Source organism: Heliangelus exortis, chromosome 25 (assembly GCF_036169615.1).
Source record: "Heliangelus exortis chromosome 25, bHelExo1.hap1, whole genome shotgun sequence".
In the NCBI taxonomy this organism is placed as follows: Eukaryota; Metazoa; Chordata; class Aves; order Apodiformes; family Trochilidae; genus Heliangelus; species Heliangelus exortis.
This window is the reverse complement of record NC_092446.1, coordinates 6,171,881-6,191,761: the sequence shown is the minus strand read 5'-3', so window position 1 is coordinate 6,191,761 and position 19,881 is coordinate 6,171,881. Positions and strand designations below refer to the sequence as shown.

General features: G+C 54.0%; 1 protein-coding gene across 2 annotated transcripts; it reads right to left on the bottom strand.

Annotated features, from left to right (window-relative positions):
• Positions 1-896: 896 nt before the first annotated feature.
• KCNC4 (potassium voltage-gated channel subfamily C member 4) lies at positions 897-19,294 on the bottom strand. 2 transcript variants are annotated; one of them, XM_071768775.1, is made up of 4 exons: positions 18,554-19,288; positions 13,500-14,436; positions 11,854-12,039; positions 897-2,237 (listed from the first exon to the last, which is right to left on the bottom strand). In XM_071768775.1, exons 1-4 carry the CDS (start codon positions 19,202-19,204, stop codon positions 2,176-2,178), a joined length of 1,836 nt encoding a protein of 611 aa, XP_071624876.1. In that variant the 5' UTR covers positions 19,205-19,288; the 3' UTR covers positions 897-2,175. The 2 variants fall into 2 exon arrangements, with proteins under 2 accessions (XP_071624876.1, XP_071624877.1); XM_071768776.1 differs by lacking the exon at positions 897-2,237 and adding an exon at positions 8,459-9,106 and having other exon boundaries at positions 18,554-19,294.
• Positions 19,295-19,881: the final 587 nt, after the last annotated feature.

Here is a 19,881-nt window from a genome sequence, read left to right as displayed (position 1 = left end):
CTGGTGGATATGGCTGAAGTGGCCCGTGGTGGTGGTCCACAGAGCAGGAGCAGCATGCATAACCCAGCCCTTCTTTTCTGGGCTTCCTGCTCCTTCCAGAGCCTGCTGCTCCTCCATGCCTGGTCCTGGTGCTCCAAGAGGGTTTTTGCCCCCACAGCAGTCTGGCCTCTCACATCTCAACCCCCCCCCCCCCCCCTCACAACCCTCCCTCAGTGGTCCATTGGGAAGTCAGGATGCCCACAGCCATACCCAGCATGATGGAGCATCCAGAAAAAGAGATGGGAATTGGGATGGGGACTTCACCCTGCTCCTGCACTCAGACACCCCCATGGTGTTTCAGGATGAAGGACATCACCTTGTTGTTGGCTCTTGTCCCCTTTCATGCAGCTCCAGCAAGGCTGAGGCCTGTCCAACTCACTGCAGCATTCAGTCGTGCCAGGCTCCCCAGGGGCTCACGTCACACCTCGGGTGGTGCAGAGGGGTTTAACCTCTTTTGGAGACAGCCAAAAAGTGACCCTGGGAGCCCCCCAGCCCTGTGAGGGTGTGAAATATTCAGCCTAAACCCAGCTTAGTGCTGCCCTGTTTACTCTGAAAGCTGAGGATGGCCAACAGCAAGCTGCTCAGTTCAGCTTGGAGAGCTGGACGGGTTACAGCCAATCCTTGGGGCAGCTCTGTGGGGCCTTTCCTCCGCCCAGAGAACCCGAGCTGGTAGCTGCAACCCTCACCTCCCCCCTGGGCTCAACCCTCACCCCCCCCCCCCCGAGCTCAGAAGCCAACCGGGCAACAACCGAGAGCTCGGCGACAGCAACACAGCTGCTCAGATCCCCATCCAAGTGACACCCGGTGCCAGGCCGGGGTTTGTGGGCAGGCAGGGAGCAGGCGAGAAGGAAACAGAGTCCGAGAGGGGTCCGGGAGCTGTCTCAGCCCCTGGGTGTCTTTATTGGACCGGGAAAGTTGGAGAGGAGGAGGCATGCGAGGGTACAGACGGACACGGGATCCTATTGCCTTGGTCACAGAGCTATGGAACAGCGCTAGAGAGACCCCGACAGTTACAGACCAGCCGGCTTCACCCCCCACACCCTCCCTATTGCTTCCCCTCTCCCCACCCACTCGTGTTCCCCCTTTTCCAATCCAGGCGGGGTCTGCACCGACTGGGGAGGAGGGACACACGCGGGGCAGCCACCCCCTTGCGGCATCTCCAAAGGAGACTTTGAATCCCTGGAGCAGTGGCCCCAGGAGGATGGATAGGGGGTCAGAGCATGGATGGAGCCATGATGGGTGAGGGGGAGCAGCTGGGGGGGCAGCAGCTGGGGGGAGGTGCATCCGCAAGCGTGGGCAAGGGGATGGGGGGGGGGGTGGGGGGTGTCTGCTGGGGGGAGGGGTGGCAGGGCTGGGAGCAGGTGGGGGAGCGAGGTCACCCCTGGCATCCCCAACCTCCCCTCCCGGCCCTGCTGCCCTGTGGCACTTCTTGGGGGGGACCCGGCTGCCAAACTGCCCCCCTCTCCCCCTCTCTGCCCCCTCGTAGCCACAGAGCTGGCAGCCGGGGCTGGGGACAGCTGTGGTGGGCAAGTAAAGCTCCGTGGGAACAGCATCCCTAGGGAGTGTCCTGGCCTTGTGATGAGCATCCCTGGGCTTTGGAGAGAGCATCCCTGGTGGAATGAGTGCCCCAGCTTTGGGGAGAGCATCTCGCGGCTTCTGGAAGAGCATCCCTTAGTCTTGGGGAGAGCATCCCTGGGCTTTGGGAGGAGCATCCCTAAGGAAATGCATGTTCCAGCCTTGGGGAGAGCATCCCTCAGCCACCAGGAGAGCATCCCTGGGCTTTGGGGATAACACTCTATGGCCTCAGGGTAAGCATCTCCCTTAGAAAATGCATCCCTTGGCCTTGGAGAGAACCTCCCTGCACTTCCGGGAGAGCAGCCATGGGGGGGATGCATCACTTAGTCTTGGGGAGAGCATCCCTTGGCCTCAGGGAGAGTATCCTTTGGGGAATACATCCTTGGGGATCTCATCCCTTGGGAAAAGCATCCCATTGCCTCAGGGACAGCTTCACTCCAGCTTGCGGAAAGCACCCCTTGGGATACACATCCCCCTGCCCCCGGAGAAGGAATCCCTTGGAGAAGGCATCCCTCGGGGAGAGCATCCCATGCTGGGGTGCTGCCTGCATCCAGCCGGGGCTCAGGAGAAGGTGACCACCTCACCCTGGGGGTAAGTGGAAGAGAGGACATCCTGGCAGGCGTCTGCAAGGAAAGACACAAGTGTTAAACACGCTGTCAAACCCTGTTTGCATCAGCTGTATGGGGAGAAAGAGGGGACAGAGAGCAAGACAGAGCTCCAGGGAACCCAAACTTTGCAGGGTGCAAAAGCCAGAGTGACCACCAAGTACTAACAGCTCCTCCAGAGGAATAAAATGCTACTTATCCATCAGGAAATCAGGCAAAAAATGGTTCTTAAAAAAAAAAAACCCACCAAAACAACTCAGAACAGCCCCAGTGATGGAGACATGGCAAGCAATTCTCTGAGAGAAACCACACAGAGTTGGGGTGATTTTGAGGGTAAAAATTAGTCCAAAAGTCAGCAGAGCTCCCCAAGAGCTGCTGAGGACCAAACCTTCCAAAGCCAAGCCCCAGCCAGATATCCCAAAGCCAAGCCTGGTGCATTAATATCCTGCAGTGTTTTTTAATTCTCTCTCTTTCTTCACTCATTTGTTATCATTGAATTAATTCCCATTGATTGGAGCTCTGAGTCACAACACCTGCGTGCCAGGACCAGGGCTGCAGGCGAGGGGCAGTCAGACAGTGCCTGATCCATCCATCCAATAAGCCCCAGACCTTCCTTTTCCACCCAAGGATTTTGCCACTAAACTCAACACCAGCTCCTGGCTGGAGCTTTGTACCCCCACTGTGGAAAAAAGACAGCTCCTAAATCACCTGATTTTGCCCCAAAATCAAGGTCTCCTCCTTCCAGCATCACCACGCAGCCTGGGCAAGCAGGGTCTGGATGAGACCTGTCAATGCTCCCCACCCTGGAAAAAAAAGGCTTTAAAAAAAGTCCCTAAAGCACAAGGCTTTCAGATGTCCCCAGCTGCCACCACAGACTGGTTTGGTGGACCCAGCATCATCCCCAAAAAGATTTGGGTCCAGCTCTGCCCATGCACCAAGTGGCTCCTAAAAAAACCTGATTTGATCCCTCCTGGAAGCAGCTAAAAGCTCTCAGTGGGGTTTGTGGCTTGCTGGAAACATTCCCTATCAGGTTTTTTGATATCCTAGGGCCACGACTCAGCTTTTCCCCTCTCATCTCCTCTTTCAAAACAATTTTGTGCTCCCGCCCCACAGCCCCAGGGCTCAGCCTTGCAAAGCAGGTTCCCAGCCTGGGGGAAAAAATTCACAGACTCAAAACAAATGCTGAGATTTTTAGGTGTTTAATCTCTGTCTTCCCAAAGCCACTAGAAGACTGCCCTCCTGGCTCACCTCACCATTCCCAGCTACAGTCCTGCACTGCTGGTGGGTTGCAACCCCTCTCACCCCATAGACCCTCTGGGGTATCCAGTTCCTTCCTCAGCCCCCCCTTTTTTTTTTTGATTCAGAGAATAGTTTGCATTGGAAGGGATGATCTCTGCCCTTCCCCTGCTGGCCACACTACTGCTGATGCAAGCCCGGATGCTGGTGACCTTCTGGGCCACCTGGGCACATGCTGGCTCATGGTCACAATGATTGAGCAAGAGACAGCAGTGTCCCACAGGGCAGAGGACCCCAGTCCCCATCACCCTCCCCAGATGTTGGATGGCAACGCCTCCCAGCCAACATCTGCATTTCCCATGACACTCATCTCCATGGACAGGACAGGGGGGATTTGGTGCCAACAGAGCACAAGCCAGTGGCCACCTGCATCCCCCACAAGCTGCTACCAGGGGGTTGATAGAGCACACCTCCCTGTTCAGAAGTTTGCAAAATTACCTTCTGTGCCTCCATTTCCCTCTCCATGGGGCAAAAATGTCAGGATGGTATCAGAATGGAGGTAACAGACTGGAACCTGGGAGGCACCTATTGATAATTTCAACTGCACCTTATTTTGCAGCTGCTTCTGCTCTCCCCATCCCTTGTCAGCCCGAGCAAGGGATGGGATTGCTAGGTTTTTTTTTTCCTTTTTTTTTTTTTTTTTTTCTTTATTATTATTGTCATCAAACAAAACACTGAGGATTTTTTTTTCCTGGCAGCATGGGGGAAGGCAGAGACAGACTGCTTCTGGGTAGAGCAATTACTCTCTTGACATCTTGACCTCCCTACTGGGTGCCTGACAGACCTCTCTATTTTCTCAGCTCTTTCAGGCATCTCCCGAGGAGCAGAGCAGTTGTTGCAGCAATAACAATTAATACTTTGCACGCAACTGGCATGGCAGCACAGTGCTGGAATCTCCCAGGAGGAAGAAAGAAGGAAAAAGCTGCTGCTGGATGATGGAGGGGGGATAATGTCTTCCAAGTCCCCTGTGGATCTGAAGTGAGGTTCACTTTGGGTGGGTGGGTGGTGAGAGGGGTTTGCTCCTCATCCCAAAATGCTGCAGGGCTCAGCAGACAGACACATGGACAGATGGATGCAAGGACTCCAACAAGATTCTGATCTCATTCTTGGGGCTGAGCATCACCTGCAACTCCAGCCTGAATGAGGTGAGGAGTGTAGGGCACTGGAGCTCCCCTTGGAGTTGGGAACCATGTGAGGGGCACATCTAAACAGTCCACAGTGTGCTTTTTCCATAAAACCTACTTGGGTGGGACATAAAGAAGAAATTCCTTGGTGTGAGGGTGCTGAGCTCCTGGCCCAAGTTGCCTCCAGAAGCTGTGGCTGCCCCATCCCTGGCAGTGCTGAAGGTTGGATGGGGCTTGGAGCACCCTGGGCTGGTGGGAGGTGTCCCTGACCATGGCAGGGAGGTGGAACCAGACTATCTTTAAGATCCTTCCCAACCCAAACCAGTTGGGGCTTCTGGGATTTTACATATCCCTGCTCAACCCCACCAGGAACCAGCCAGCAGCTCAGATCCAGAAGTTCACACCCTCCCCTGGGGACATCTCCTTTCCAGGCTTGGATCTAGCAGTGAGCTCCCTGCACAGGAATCTCTGCACACCAATTGATTTTTTTTTTTTAATGATGTTACTTTTCCCTTTTTTTTTTTTTTTTTTTTTTTTCCCTTTATTTTTATTGGTTGGTTGGTTGATTGGGTTTGGTTTAGTTTTGTTTATTTTAATTTTCTTTTGGGTTTTGTTGTTTTTTTTCTTTTCTTTCTTTCTTTTTTTTTTTTTTTTTTTTTTTTTGAAATGCCATTTCAGGACTCGGGCAGAGGCTGCTGGGTTCCTATTGATTTATTCAGTTCATCAAGAACTCTGCCCAACCTCCCTCCCTCTGCTCCTCGCCTCGCCTGGAACGTGCGCTCCCCGCCAGATCCCTAAACATAGATGAGCGGCTGGGAGGATATTCGGGGGAAGTATCAAATATTCCTGCTCTATTCTTATCCTATTCTCCAAGCAGCCAATTTTGGCCACCGGGGGAGATAAAACCCTGGGCGCTACAGAGATATTCAGTGGGCTGAGCTTCCCAGCCACCTCAGCTCCTCTTATCTCATCCAGATTATAACCCCTTTTAACTCGGCCCCCAGACCTCACCTAAAAATCCCAGCCTGACTTTGTCCCTCCCCTCACCTCCCTCCCCCCACTTCCCACCAAGGCGGGGGGAGGCGGGGAGGAAAAGGGAGAAGATGCGATGGGTTTTTTGCAACAGTTTGGTGCCTCCCACTGAATTCCCTCCGGCTCCCGTTCGGGGCTGGGTTGGTTTCGAGGAGTTTTTGGCACATTACTCATCCCTTCTCCCAAGTTGCATAACGCCAGGGCTAAAAATTGCATCGTACCGGCTCGGTGGCAGTTCTGAACCTCAATCCCCCGTGCTCTGATAGGGATGAGGTTTTGCTTTTTTGAAGGGTTCACCACGGTTTTTCCACACCAACAAATCAGCTCCACTGTTTGGAGGAGGGGGTTTGGATTTTAGAGGAGGGGGGAAGGAGAGGATGGGATTTCTTGGGATCTGGGGAGAAGTGAAAGCCCAGAAAGCCAACCCTAGTCTGGGCTGCTCCAAAAGAAGTGTGGCCAGCAGGTCATGGGAGGTGATTCTTGCCCTCTGCTCTGCTCTTGGGAGACCCCAATCTGAAGAACTGTGTCCAGTTCTGGGGTTCCCAACATAAGAAGATCTCTTGGAGTGAGTCTGGAAGAGGCCTTGGAGCTGCTGGGAGGGCTGGAGCAGCTCCAGAGCCAGGCTGAGAATTGGGGGTGTTCAGCCTGGAGAAGAGAAGGGAGCAATGGGGAGACCTTAGAGCAGCTTCCAGTGCCCGAAGGGGCTCCAGGAAAGCTGGGGAGGGACTTGGGACTTTGAGAGGGATGAGGGGGAATAGCTTTAATCTGGCAAACAGAAGACGAGATGAGATCTGAGGAAGAAATTCCTTGGTGTGAGGGTGCTGAGCCCCTGGCCCAGGTTGCCCCCAGAAGCTGTGGCTGCCCCATCCCTGGCAGTGTTGAAGGTTGGATGGGGCTGGGGGATGTGTCCCTGCCCATTGCAGGGGTGGTACTGGGTGAGCTTTAAGGTCCCTTCCAACCCAAACCATTCCATGATTCTCAGATCTGCTCCAGGGTTAATCCTTTTGAATCTCACCCCCCCAAAGTCAGAGTTTCTCAAGCTGCTGCTCCTGCAGGAGTCAGGACAGCAGATTTGGGTTTTCATGCCTGGCTCATTCCCCAGATCAGTGCCTGACCTTGGATAAATCATTTATGATTCAGAGCCCACAGCTGGAGGGTGAGCTTCCCTCTCACACCAGCTGGGGTGATCTCAGCTATCCTGCTCCCAAAGGCATCAACTCCAAAGGAGGGGACAGACCCCAGAAGCCCTCCAAGGTGCCACCACACTGTCCCAGCTCCCAGGATTTTTGGGTGAAGCCCAAACCTGCTGAGCTATCTCCAGTGTTTGCTGTGGGAATACACCTTAATTACAGAAATTCAAGGAATTTCTACACCACCAACACAGTAACCACCACCATAACGCAGGGGTCAGAAAACACACCAGGACACCCCAGGCAGAGGAGGGCTGTGGCTCATCCTGATTTCTGCCCAAATCCAGAGAAATTCCATCCCACCATCAAAACCCCAAGGTCATGGCGCCAAGATTTGCACCTCTTTCCCCTCTGGCTCACCAGACAGGGAAAAGTGGAGAGAAGTGAAATAAAAGGCAAAGGTGTCTCGTCGGCCCCGTCCAGGACTCTGTTCTCTACACTGAGGGAAACTGAGGCATGGGGAGTCTAGGAAAGAGCAGAAGGGATCTATGGGCTCTGCCAAATCCCAGCCTGGCTCCTTCAGGGTGCAGGGACCAGCCCAGGAGATCCTCACTCTGCATCATCCCCCAGGTACAAGCCCTGGTTTGACCATGATGGAGGAGAAGGGCCTGACCCTCAAAAAGCTCTCAGGGATTTTGTGAGGAGTTCTGCTCCCTCTCCTCTGGCTGAAAGTCCCCAAGCTCACAATGGAGCTGAGCTTCCTCAGAGCAAAACAAGAGGCTGAGAGGGGACCAGGACAAGCTAGGGTGATAGGTATGAAATGAACTCAGAGTTGGGGGGACTGAAGGGTTTGTTCTAGGTTGGGAAGATACCCAAGATAATTCAAAACCATCCCCAAAAAAAACAATATACACAAGAAAAATCCAGCAGGGCAACACAAGTGTGGTGCTCCAAGCTCATCTTTCCAATTCTTGGGGAGGACCCAGATCAAACCCAGCTCCCACCCCCACAGGGATGTTCTGCCCCACAACCCTGCACCCATCCCAGAAGAAGATCCATCCAGGCATCACCTGGGATGAAACCATTTTGTCAAAAGCAGCTTTCCCAACCTTCCCCAGGGACCCATGTACCCCTCCCCACCACCTCCCAACTGCCCAAAGCACCATCCAGACATCCATTCCACCAACCCTCTGTCCCCCCATAGGACCTGGGAGTCCATTTCCATGGATACCAAAGCCACCTTCAGCCCCAGGACCAGGTTGAATGGAGAAGCAGACACAAGTGAGGAGGGAACAGGTGTGATTAAGGTGGAAAAAGGCACAAAACAAGAGGGGAATCACTGTGGGGCAGGGAATGGAGGTTTATTCATTTGGTGCCTCCAGAAACTTGAGGCTGTTCTTAAAAAAAAAAACCAAAACAAAAAAAAACACAAAAAAACAAAAAAACAAAAAAACAAAAAAACAAAAAAACAAAAAAACAAAAAAACAAAAAAACAAAAAAACAAAAAAACAAAAAAACAAAAAAACAAAAAAACAAAAAAACAAAAAAACAAAAAAACAAAAAAACAAAAAAACAAAAAAACAAAAAAACAAAAAAACAAAAAAACAAAAAAACAAAAAAACAAAAAAACAAAAAAACAAAAAAACAAAAAACAAACAAAAAACAAACAAAAAACAAAAAAACAAACACAACTAAAGACCAAAACAAAACCCTCTAATTCCATGGACTCAACCATTTCCAGCACAATAATATATAATTTTATGAGTCAACGTCTCCTCCTTGCATTTTCACCACCTTTTAGCCCAAGTGCAAACAGCCCACAGGGAGGAGGGTTTGGCACCAGAGGGAATTGCACCACTCGGCCCCGTTTCAGATGAAAAAGGTTTCAAAGAGAAAATAAAACAAAACAAAAAAAAAACCAAAGAAAAATCCCACTGAGCAAACCCTCAACCTGCTCCAGGGATTGTCCCAAACGCATGGACACGAGGTGAGTTGCATGGAGATGTCATACATCCTGGAAATTGGGGAGCACGGTGGCAGCACTGGGCTGGAGATCAGAGCCATCTTCTCATGGATGGAGGTGGCCCAACTTGGTCTCCTCTGGGCACAGGGATGGTCACGAAGTCATGGGGACAGGGTGAGGACAGTGACACAAGAGGACACAGTGGGATCCGGGTGGCGGTTTAGAGGATGGAGGGGACGGGAGAGCAGGGACGCTGCAGAGGACAAGGACAGCTGCAGTGGGAGGTGAGGGGAGCCAAGGCCACACCATCCATGCTGCTCAGGCTTCGGGACTTCACGTAGCCTTGGTGAAGAAAATTGAGAGATTAGAGCCCAGCAGCCTCCTTCCCAGGGGAGCAGAGAATCAAGGGATTGTGTTTGGGTTGGAAAGGACTTTAAAGGTCACACAGTGCCACCCTTGCCATGGTCAGGGACACCTCCCACCAGCCCAGGCTGCCCCATCCAAGCCCCATCCAACCTTCAACACTGTCAGGGATGGGGCAGCCACAGCTTCTGGGGGCAACCTGGGCACTCAGGGGCTCAGCACCCTCACACCAAGGAATTTCTCCTTAATGTTCAACCTAAATTTCCCCTCTCCCAGTTTGAAGCCATTTCCCCTCATCCCATCCCTCCAGGCCCTTGTCCAAAGTCCCTCCCCAGCTTTCCTGGAGCCCCTTCAAGGTCTGGATCATGACCAATCTCACTGGTATGGAGGATTCATCCTGCCTCCATATCCTTCCATCCAAGCAGAAGATGGGAGCTCCCATGCCAGGCTAGATCCACATCAAGGTGTCTTGGCCCTAGCAGGACACATTTTGGAGAACTACTGAAGAGGACCTGAGTGCTGGAAGGAGACGGTGCCACCTCCAGCAGCAGGGGTGCAATGGGACACCACTGGAAGCAGCAACAGGGAGAAGAAACACATGCCACCACGTGGCAATCCACTGCAATCCAGCTTGGTCTTGCCCAGGTCCAAGGGCGGGTTGGCAGGGGTAGCTCTTCTCTTTGAGCTGACCCAATGAGATCAACCACTGGAATGGGGCTCAAACCAGGACAGTTGCCAAGGTCTGTAGCATGTTCCTGAAACAGCTCCATCTCCTGATTTCCACAGCTTTTACAGACATCAGTACCTGTCCCAGGATCTGACAGATGGCCAATTGAGTTGGGCTCATCTCAATTTGCAGAGCTGCCAATATCCCAGTACCAGAACAAACAGCCTCAGCAGGAGATAAAACAGGAGTGGGGGCAGAGGAGTCTCTGCTGCTCCCAACAGCTTTTGGCCAGAGCACAGGAGGCTGCTTGGCCCCTCTGATCATCCCAGGTGACCACCAACACTGACCACACTGGAGCATTTCACCAGGGAAGACACCAGGTCCCGACCTCCCAGAAGATCCATCCCCAACAGCCCAATATCCCAGTACCAGAACAAACAGCCTCAGCAGGAGATAAAACAGGAGTGGGGGCAGAGGAGTCTCTGCTGCTCCCAACAGCTTTTGGCCAGAGCACAGGAGGCTGCTTGGCCCCTCTGATCATCCCAGGTGACCACCAACACTGACCACACTGGAGCATTTCACCAGGGAAGACACCAGGTCCCGACCTCCCAGAAGATCCATCCCCAACAGCCCAAGCAGGACACAGATATTGAGGTTCCCTCTTCCACATGTAGAGGGTGCCAGAAGAGGGTGAGATGAACCTGAGCATCAGGGCTGGAGGTCACAGACCCACAGCTGACATCCTCCCTGTGTCCCAAACCCAAGCAGTCTTTACCAATCCAAGCAGAGCTTTGGAGACCCTTGAGGGTCTCCAAAGCACCAACATCACAAGCCAAGAGGTCTTGGTGTGCAGCTCAGCAACACAGTACAGCATAGAATCCTTTTGGCTGCAAAAAAGGCCTTTCAGACCATTGGGTCCAACACTTCCCCCAGCACTGCCCAGGCTACCCCCACCCCATGTCCCTCAGCACCACATCTCCAGGGCTCTGAAACCCCTCCAGGGATGATGGGGACTCCAGCCCTGCCCTGGGCAGCCTGGGCCAGGCCCTGACAACCCTTTCCAGGGAGAAATTGTTCCCCAGCTCCAACCTAAACCTCCCCTGGCAACACTTGAGGCCATCACCTTTTCTCCTGCCTGGTCCTAGCTCACGTGCACCTTTCCCAGTGAGCTGAGATTAGCTGGTTCCAAGGACGCAGAGGTAGTTCTACAGCTCCATCACCCCATCCCAGACACAGAAGAGAAGCTGAAGAACCAGAAAAACTGCTCTGTGTCTTAAGAATGATCCCAGAAGTCAAGGGTGCAGCTGGACTTTGGGGCTGAAGGTGGTAGGAGCTGGGGTGCTGGGAGACAAGCATGGGGCACACTCACTGGTGGGGTGGAGAAGACTGGTGAGAAGGGAACAGGCTGAAGAAACCTGTTGTTTTGTCATGGGAAGAAGAATTTTGTGTTTTCCTGACTCATCTCCTCCACAGTTTGCTGTAGGAAACCTCAACACTCAGCAAAGCTCTGTTCCTGAGCCCAGAGGAGACAGACCTTCTGGCAGCCCCGTGCTTCTGGCAAAGCAGAACTTGACACATCGCAGCTCCCCACGCTCAAACCCACCACAAAAACATCAGAGAAAAGGAAAAAGGACTTCTTTTCCCTACTGAAAACCCTTCAAACCACCTTCAGTCATAACCTTACCACTCTCCCAGGAGAGATATCCCCTTCAAGTCACCCTGAGATAAGTGACTGAGCCCCAGGGAGAAGAGCTGGAGGGCCAGGAGATGCTGGAGCACCGGGGAGCAAAGGGGCAGAGTTGTCCCCAGGGAGGGCAGTGCAGTCATCCTAGGGTCTCAGATCCCAAATGGTGGCAGTCAGGGCAGGAGAAAACAAAAAGAGCAGACGCAGCATGGAGAGATGCGGTGGACAGAGATGAAACAGATGGAGAGGCAGGAAGACACATGGATTTGGGGAGCAGAGAACACCAGCCAGGCAAGCAGACGGAGATGAACCCGTGTCTTGGACTGATGCAACAAAACCCACCTCAGACCTCCCCCTCCCCAGCAGCACCAATACCTTTCTGGATGCCTCCATCAGCCGCACAGGAGAAGTCACCCGTGGCCAGCAGGAAGCACGTGGAGGATTTCTTGTTTTTCTCCCGTGTGCTGGAGCGCCGCATGGGCCTCTTCTCCTCATCAGTTGGTGACAGTGGCTGCTCCTCATCTGACAGCACCACGTTGGCCTCACCATTCTGCTTGGAGTCTGCAAGAAAGTGGCAGGCACTCATCAGCAGTCAGTAAACCCATGGCAGAAGGTGCTTAGGGTGGCCAGAAGGGTTTGTGTAGACCATGGAGAAAACCAGACTGTCCAGAGGAACACCTACAAATTCAGGTTCTGATTCCAGCCTGGACATAGTAATGACCCTTGGAGCAGGACCAAGCCAGATTTTCATCCCTGTTGAGGGTTATATACCCTGGGTGAAGCCAAGGAGGAACATCCCTGGTCTTTAAGGTATACCCGCCTAATTGGTGGGAATTAGGTCTCCAAAACTCCCCCTGCTGAGGTTAGTGGTAAAGTGCTAATTTACGACACCTGAGAGTGGCTCATTAGCTGAGAGGCTGCTAAGCCAGGTGAGGGTCTGGGCTGAGGTCCTGGATCAGGGCTGGGGTGAAGGGATGGGGTTGTCCTCCAGAGCAGGTTCCTGGGGCAGATGGAATGTGTAAGCAGGTGGAAAAGGCAGACACCCAACTGGGGACTTTGGAGCTCCCTGTGTCCACACAGGTCACCACTGTTGGACATACGGCCTGACACTCAGGTGTGACCTCAGTGGATGTCATGTCAATGCAGGACACAACCCCACCATGATCCATCCTGGTCCCATGCTGCATAGCCAGCTGCTCCAGAGGTGCCACCAGCAGCAAACCATGACGAAAAGGGCAAAGCCACCTCTGTGACCAGCAGTGACACCACAGCCAGGTTCCTGAAGTGCCCCAAGCTCAGCCCAAGCAACGCTGTCCTCCACCAACTAAACCAGTAACAGCTGGGGCCGGGTCCTCTCCTGGCCTGGAGGAAAGCCTGGAGGACCCCCAAACCTCAACTGAGTGCAGGAGACCAGAGAACAAATGAAGGGGTGGGGGGTTGACTTTGCTCCTGTCTGAACACAGGATTTGGAGCAGTGTTGGCTTTACCACTCCAGGATGCTACATCTACCAGAAGATGGATGGGGAGGTGGAGTCCCAGGGACCATCCATGGACTTTTCCATTTTGGTGGAGATTGATCTGATTTAAGGGTGAGGAAACAAGAGAATATCTACACCAAGGGCACCACCAATGGCTGAGAATCAGGCAAATGGTCTTACCTTCTAGGTAAAGTCTTACCTCCTCTTACCTTGACTAGGTAGGGACACCTTGAGGACACCTTGAGTCACAACATGGTGACTTGCCCTGTGTCATCAGGAGAGCAGGATACGGCCTTTCCCCTGAGAATTCCACCAAATCTCTCCTTCTTGTAGAAAGCCCTTGATTTGCAGCATCTGGGACCACCAAGACAGCACCCAACACCCAGACACCCAAGGGCCTCAGCCATTGGTGTGCCAAGATCTCAGCACCCCACGAGCCAAAGGTCACATCATGCAGCAGGAATGTCCCCAGGGGCCACAACCACTGCCTGGGGGACTCCTGGAGATCTCCCCCTCCCTCTTCCCCACTTCTGGGGGTCTCACCTGACCGCTTCCGCTCAGCTGCCCCCTCCTCAACCGCCAAGGGACAAGTGTCACTCTGGGTGCTGTTTCGGGGGGAGTTCTCCTCAGATTTGCAGTAGGTGGGGGAGTCCAGAGGGGCAGGACGGGGTATATGCTTCTTCTTCTTCTTTGGCAGCTTCTGCTTGGCCATGGCCAATGAATAATACATCCCAAAGTTATTGACGATGACAGGCACAGGCATGGCAATGGTCAGCACCCCGGCCAAGGCGCAGAGAGCCCCCACCACCATGCCTGACCAGGTCTTGGGGTACATGTCACCGTAGCCCAGGGTTGTCATGGTGACCACAGCCCACCAGAACCCAATGGGGATGTTCTTAAAGTGGGTGTGGTCACTCCCACTGGGGTCGGATGTCTTGGCTCCGATCCTCTCGGCATAGTAGATCATAGTGGCAAAAATCAAAACCCCCAAGGCAAGGAAGATGATGAGGAGCAGAAATTCGTTGGTGCTGGCCCGGAGTGTGTGACCCAGCACCCGGAGCCCCACAAAGTGCCGTGTCAGCTTGAAGATCCGGAGGATCCGGACGAAACGGACCACCCGGAGGAAGCCAAGTACGTCCCGGGCAGCTTTGGAGGAGAGGCCACTAAGACCCACCTCCAGGTAGAACGGCAAGATGGCTACAAAGTCAATGATGTTGAGTAGGTTTTTAACAAAGAGAAGCTTATCTGGACAGCAGATGATGCGAACCAGGAACTCAAGTGTGAACCAGAGGACACAGACCCCTTCGATGTAGGTGAGGATGGGCTCTGTCTCCACTTTCCGTGTCAGGAGGATGGTGGTGGTGTTGCCAACCACCAGGGTCTCCGTCACGTTGACATCAATGTTGAAGGCTTCGTGCGTCTCCAGGCAGAAGGTGGTGATGGAGACCAGGATGAAGAAGAGGGAGGCAAAAGCAACTACCTGCAAAAGTAGAAAGCACCCAAGCCATGAGCTGATTTGAGTCAATCCCTCCTGGTTATCTGATTCATGCCAACCTCTCCTCTTTGGGAGAAAAGCAGCAATGTTATGAGCCACCACGGCAACAGCTTTGGGGCAGGCTGAGGCACATTTCTGCTTTTTGGTGCACCTCTCAATAGCAATAGCAGGGACAGCAGAAGTCTTCATCCAACAAACACTAGTGCAACAGGCTCAAAACTCCCCAGGATCTGCTGCCACCCACTTCCCAAAGACGAAGGATGAAGAACTAGGAGGGTTACCTAGATATAACCCATGAGCTGACAGCAAACTCCCAGTGTCTGGGGCCACCAGAACCTTTCTCCAGATGCTACAATATGTACAGGGGAAGGGGTGATGAGCTCTGCTGTGGCTGAAGATGTGGCAGAGATGACAGGGATGGGGATGAAGGGAAACCTGCAATTTGGTTTTGGAGCAAGCCTCCACCAGGGACATGCATGAAAAGGGAACCTTAAGATGACTGAGTCGTCTAAGTCAACTAAGCTTTCCTCCACATTCATCCTAACTCCTCCGAGATGAGATGTTTGCACCATTCCTCTCCCAAGGAACAAGTGATGAGACAAGAGGAACGGCCTCAAGTTGTGCCAGGAGAGGTTTAGGTTGGAGCTGGGGAACAATTTCTCCCTGGAAAGGGTTGTCAGGGCCTGGTCCAGGCTGCCCAGGGCAGGGCTGGAGTCCCCATCATCCCTGGAGGGGTTTCAGAGCCCTGGAGATGTGGTGCTGAGGGACATGGGGTGGGGGTAGCCTGGGCAGTGCTGGGGGAAGTGTTGGACCCAATGGTCTGAAAGGGCTTTTCCATCCAAAGGGATTCCACGAATCTTAACTGTGAGGTTGGGGGCTGGATTTTTGTCCCTTTCCCCCTCCTGCTCTCTACAGCTCTCTGGTGGACAGTGCGCCCACCAAAGGTCCCAGGACTGGGAGGACAGGAGCAGGCAGAGCTCAGTGACACTTTTGTCCCCTCCCTGCCACCTCCTCCCTCCTGGGCACACTGCTTCTTCCCCTCAGATGGGATTGAGGAGGGGTGGAAACCACAGGTTGTGCCAGACCAAAACTCATTGCCTTCTCTCCCCCTCAATCCTGCTCAGCCCCCCTGGCAGGATGAGCTCATGGTGAGTCCATCACCCACGGCAGCTGCTTCCAAAGAGCCTCCAGAAGAAAAAAGCAAAACAAAACAAAACAAAAAATAGCCTCCAAGCAGAAAAAAAAATCTCTTCTACCAGCCTAGCAGACCCTCCTCCAGCCCCCATGGCTGCTAACCCCCTATGCCTGCACCCAGCAGGATGGGACCTTTTGCTGTCAAACCCACCCGAGGGGGTGAACGAGCTGCTGGAGATGACAACCCAGGTCCTGGGCTGGAGTGAATCAGCAGCAGAAACAGCCTGAGTCACGCTGGAGAAAAAGCAGCCCTGGCCACCAGCAGTAACATGCTGGCAGCCACATGTCTGCCGAGAGCATCATTGAGGGACATCCCCAAGGGCAAGGCTGTGCGGGACCAGCATGGAGAGCATCAGCCCTCCCAAAGTTAGGTGTGAAGTTTAAGGCAGGCTTTAAGTGAGAGAGAAACCTCGGGAATATTTATTTGGGGGGGGGTGTTCAGCCTGGAGAAGAGAAGGCTGTAATGGGGAGACCTTAAGGGGCTCCAGGAAAGCTGTGGAGGGACCTGGAGGGGTGGGATGAGGGGGAAAGGATTTAAACTGGGAGAGGGGAGATTGAAGTTGGAGATGAGGAATAAATTGTTTGGTGTGAGGGTGCTGAGCCCCTGGGTGCCTAGGTTGCCCCCAGAAACTGTGGCTGCCCCATCTGTGGCAGTGTTAAAGGTTGGATGGGGCTTGGAGCACCCTGGGCTGGTGGGAGGTGTCCCTCTAACAGGGGTTTGGAACGGGATGATCTCCAGGGTCCCTTCCGACCCAAATCATTCCATGGTTCTTTGATCTCCCCAGTGACAGATTTCTGCTTGGGGATGGGCTAAGACCCTCCACACCCCCAGCCCAGGCTGGACCACATGCCAGGATTTGGCACTTCTGGTGGCAGCTCTTCAGGTGGCCCTTACCCATCAACCTGTCACAATTCAGGAAGCAAATCCAACCCAGAAAGTGAGATCTTAAACAAAGCCAGTTTAACCAGACACCTGTGTCCACACAGATTATTCTGTGGCACAGCCAAAATAATCCACTTCTCAGCTGAGTAATGATCCCAGATTTCCCTGGTTTCAGAAGAAAAAATTAAATTCAAAGCACAGGAAGAAAAAAATTACCAAGGAAGAGAGTGAGACCCTGCAAACATTCGGGCTCTGCTGTGGGAGCCATGTAGGTGAGAGCTGATTTAGTCCTGGGAGCAAAAGCAACCTCTAAAAATAGCAGAGTGGAGTTCACAGCCAGTGCCAACCACCATCCCACCCCCCCAAAGTCAATAGTGCTGCTCCAGTTTTGTGTCAGCTGAAGATCTCAACCTTTTCTCTCAGCTTTGGCCTCAGCTCTAAACTCAAGGTTTTGGGGTTTTTTTCCAAAAATGTCTTAAAAATACAACAATATCTATGGATCTACCCAGTGGCCACCAACACAGCACCAGAAGCCCCACCAAACAAGTCCTCCAGAACCTGCTGATGATCTACATGATCTCAGTGTGCACTCAGCAGCTTGGTATGGGTGTTCCCAAAAAACCCTATGGCTTTCTAGGGAGTCACCAGCCTGGAAATCCCACTGGAAGCCAGGTCAGAACCCCCGAAGTCAGGCTGCAAAGGAAAAAAACTGAGGAGCTACAAGTGAGCAGAGTTTGGAAGTAGAGGTAAGACCATGACCAGGCTAAGTTTTCCATGGGTTGAAAAAGTTTTACACTGTAGCTGGGACAGGAACCAAAGTTTTGCAGAGACTGGAGTAGACACAGGAGACAGAATCCCGTGGGCATCGATGCTACAAGGAAAAGAGGTGAAAAAATGATGGGGACACACACCAGAATTTCTAACTGCACCATGAACGTTGCACCTGCAGAGATACTCCTGGGTCTGGAGCATCCTGGTGATGGACAGTGCCTCCAAACCAGTAAAGGTTCCCTGCAGTAACTGGCTGCACTGGGCACATTGTGTTCACTTGGCTTGGTTGCACTGCTCTGTGCCTCAGTTTCCCCTCCTGCCAAGGTAGTTCTCCTAAAGCATTGCAAAATGCTGATATTTTAGAGTGGGAAACATGACCCAGAGGAGCCTGCAAGTGTCCCCACTGGAAGGTGACCCCTCCCTGTCATGGTGCTGAGCTCGTTCTTTACCTTAGACCAGTAAGAAGGAAGCAGGGAGCTCCCAGTGCAGACTGGTCCCACTCCAAGCCCAGTCAGGGTTCACCCCCCAGCCAGCTCCACTCCCTCCAACTCCTCCTGCTGCACCCAATGCCTTTGCACGTATGTGCACACATATGTGTGCAGGGGGTGGAGGTCCATGTGTGGACTGGTGGCAGTGCCAGTGCTGGCATGTGCTGGGGGGTGAAATGTCTGCTGCGTGTGGGCAGCAGCCACATGGTGACAGTGACAGGGTTTGGGGGGTGGAAGGGACAGGGGCATGGAGAGGGGTGTCCTTTGGGGCTGTTGTAGAAGAAGAGCACAAGGTCCTTGGGGACAAGCATGAGGGGCCCATTTGGTTCAGGACCCGATCAGAGGGCACCAGCCCTGACCCCCTGACCACCCCACTCCTTGGTGTGGAGATGGCAGGCACCCAACCCAGTGAGAGGAGCCCACACAACCCAACCTGTCCTAGGGCTTCCTGAACTTCTGCCAGACCTCAGCCTCTAACCTCTCCCTAACAATCCCACATCACCATGTACCCAGAAGCCATGTCCCCAAGTTGTGTGATGGGGCTGGGAGCTGCGCTTGTCCCCAGCTTCATCCCAGCTCTTCCAGACACGTTGGACTGGGAGATGATGGAAGAGGCTTCCCACGGGATGGGAGATGGCCAACGCACCCCATGGTAGGAGTTGGGTTGCTACAGGTGGGGAGATTCCGTCCCATCCATGGCAAGATGGAGACACAACCTCAGCACAGCCCCATCCCACCACCCCTCTGGCATGTCTCGGGAGCTTACCCTCGCTGCCTTGGACGAGTAGGGATCCTCAAAGAGCGCCCACATCCTTGGCTGCCAATTCCGACAGCAGCCACCCCCTCCAGCAGCCCCCGCTGCCCCCGCTGGCCTCTCATCCATGCCCAGGCTCTGAAGTGCCATCTCCCTACCCCCTTCCTCTTCGGGTTCCTCTCCACTGGTTCCTCCACCAGGCTCAGGACTCTCGAAGATGTCCAGGGCCTCCTCAGCATCACGGTGCTGCCGGTAGGTCATCCAGCAGCATGGCTCCACGTCTGTCTCATCGATGCCCCAGTAGGTCAGCTCCTCCTCGAAGAGGGGTCCGCAGATGTCTGCTGGGCAGTGCAGCTTCCCTGTCCGGTAGTAGTTGAGGACATAGGAGAAGATCCCGGGATGACGATCAAAGAAGAATTCATTGCTTTTCCCATCAAAGTCAAAGTTGCTCTGGGCATCGGGGTCAGCCAGCCAGGCCAGGCGGGTGCCCGGCAAAGTCCTCAGGGTGCTTTTGTAGGTTTCATGCCGGGTGCCACCAACATTGATGGTGATCTTGTCCGACTCTTCCCCTTTGCCCATCTCTTCCTTCAGGCATGTTTTGGAAGGTGGTTTGTTCCCAGACTTGCGTCCACGGTAGGAGGAGACACACACGGAGCTGATCATAGATTTCGGTGGATGGGAGCTGCACCCTACGCTCACCCTTCCTCCGGGCGAAGAGCTGGGGGTCGGTGGGAGAAGGGGGCAGAGATGGGACTGGGGAGGGGGGATAAGAGGGGAAGGGGGCTCAGGCTTGGCTCTGGCCTGGGAGGAGGAGGGGGGGAGCAGGCTGGAGCCGAGCCAGACACCGCTGGCTGCTGGGGGACGGCAGGAGAGGCTGCAACCTCCACCCCCTCCAAACCCACCCAGCCACCCTGAAATAAAATCGCCTTAAACCAGGAACCAGCCCTGTCCTGCCGGGCAGCAACAAGTGCAGGCAGAAGCGGGCAAGGCTCGGGAGGTGGGGAGGGGGGGGGTAGTGGAGGTTGAAAGAGGGGGTCCACCTGGGGTGGAGTGGGGGATGCAGGGCCAGCTGGGGATGATGCTGCCGCCGCCAAAGCTTAAGGCGGAGAGGGGCGGGGGGGGACAAGAGCCCTGACCCCCAGCGGGCTGCGCTTGTGTCCGTCCGTCCCCCCCCCCGCCCCCCCCCCCGCTACCTGCAGCGCCAGGCGCGGGGGGGGTGCTCTCCGCCCGCCCCTCCCGCTTCAGCGGCTCCGCGCTCCCTCGCCCCCCCGAGAGAAGAAGGAGGGGGAGAGAAAGCGAGTGGCGACTGCCCGGCTCCAGGCGGGGGATGGAGGGATGGA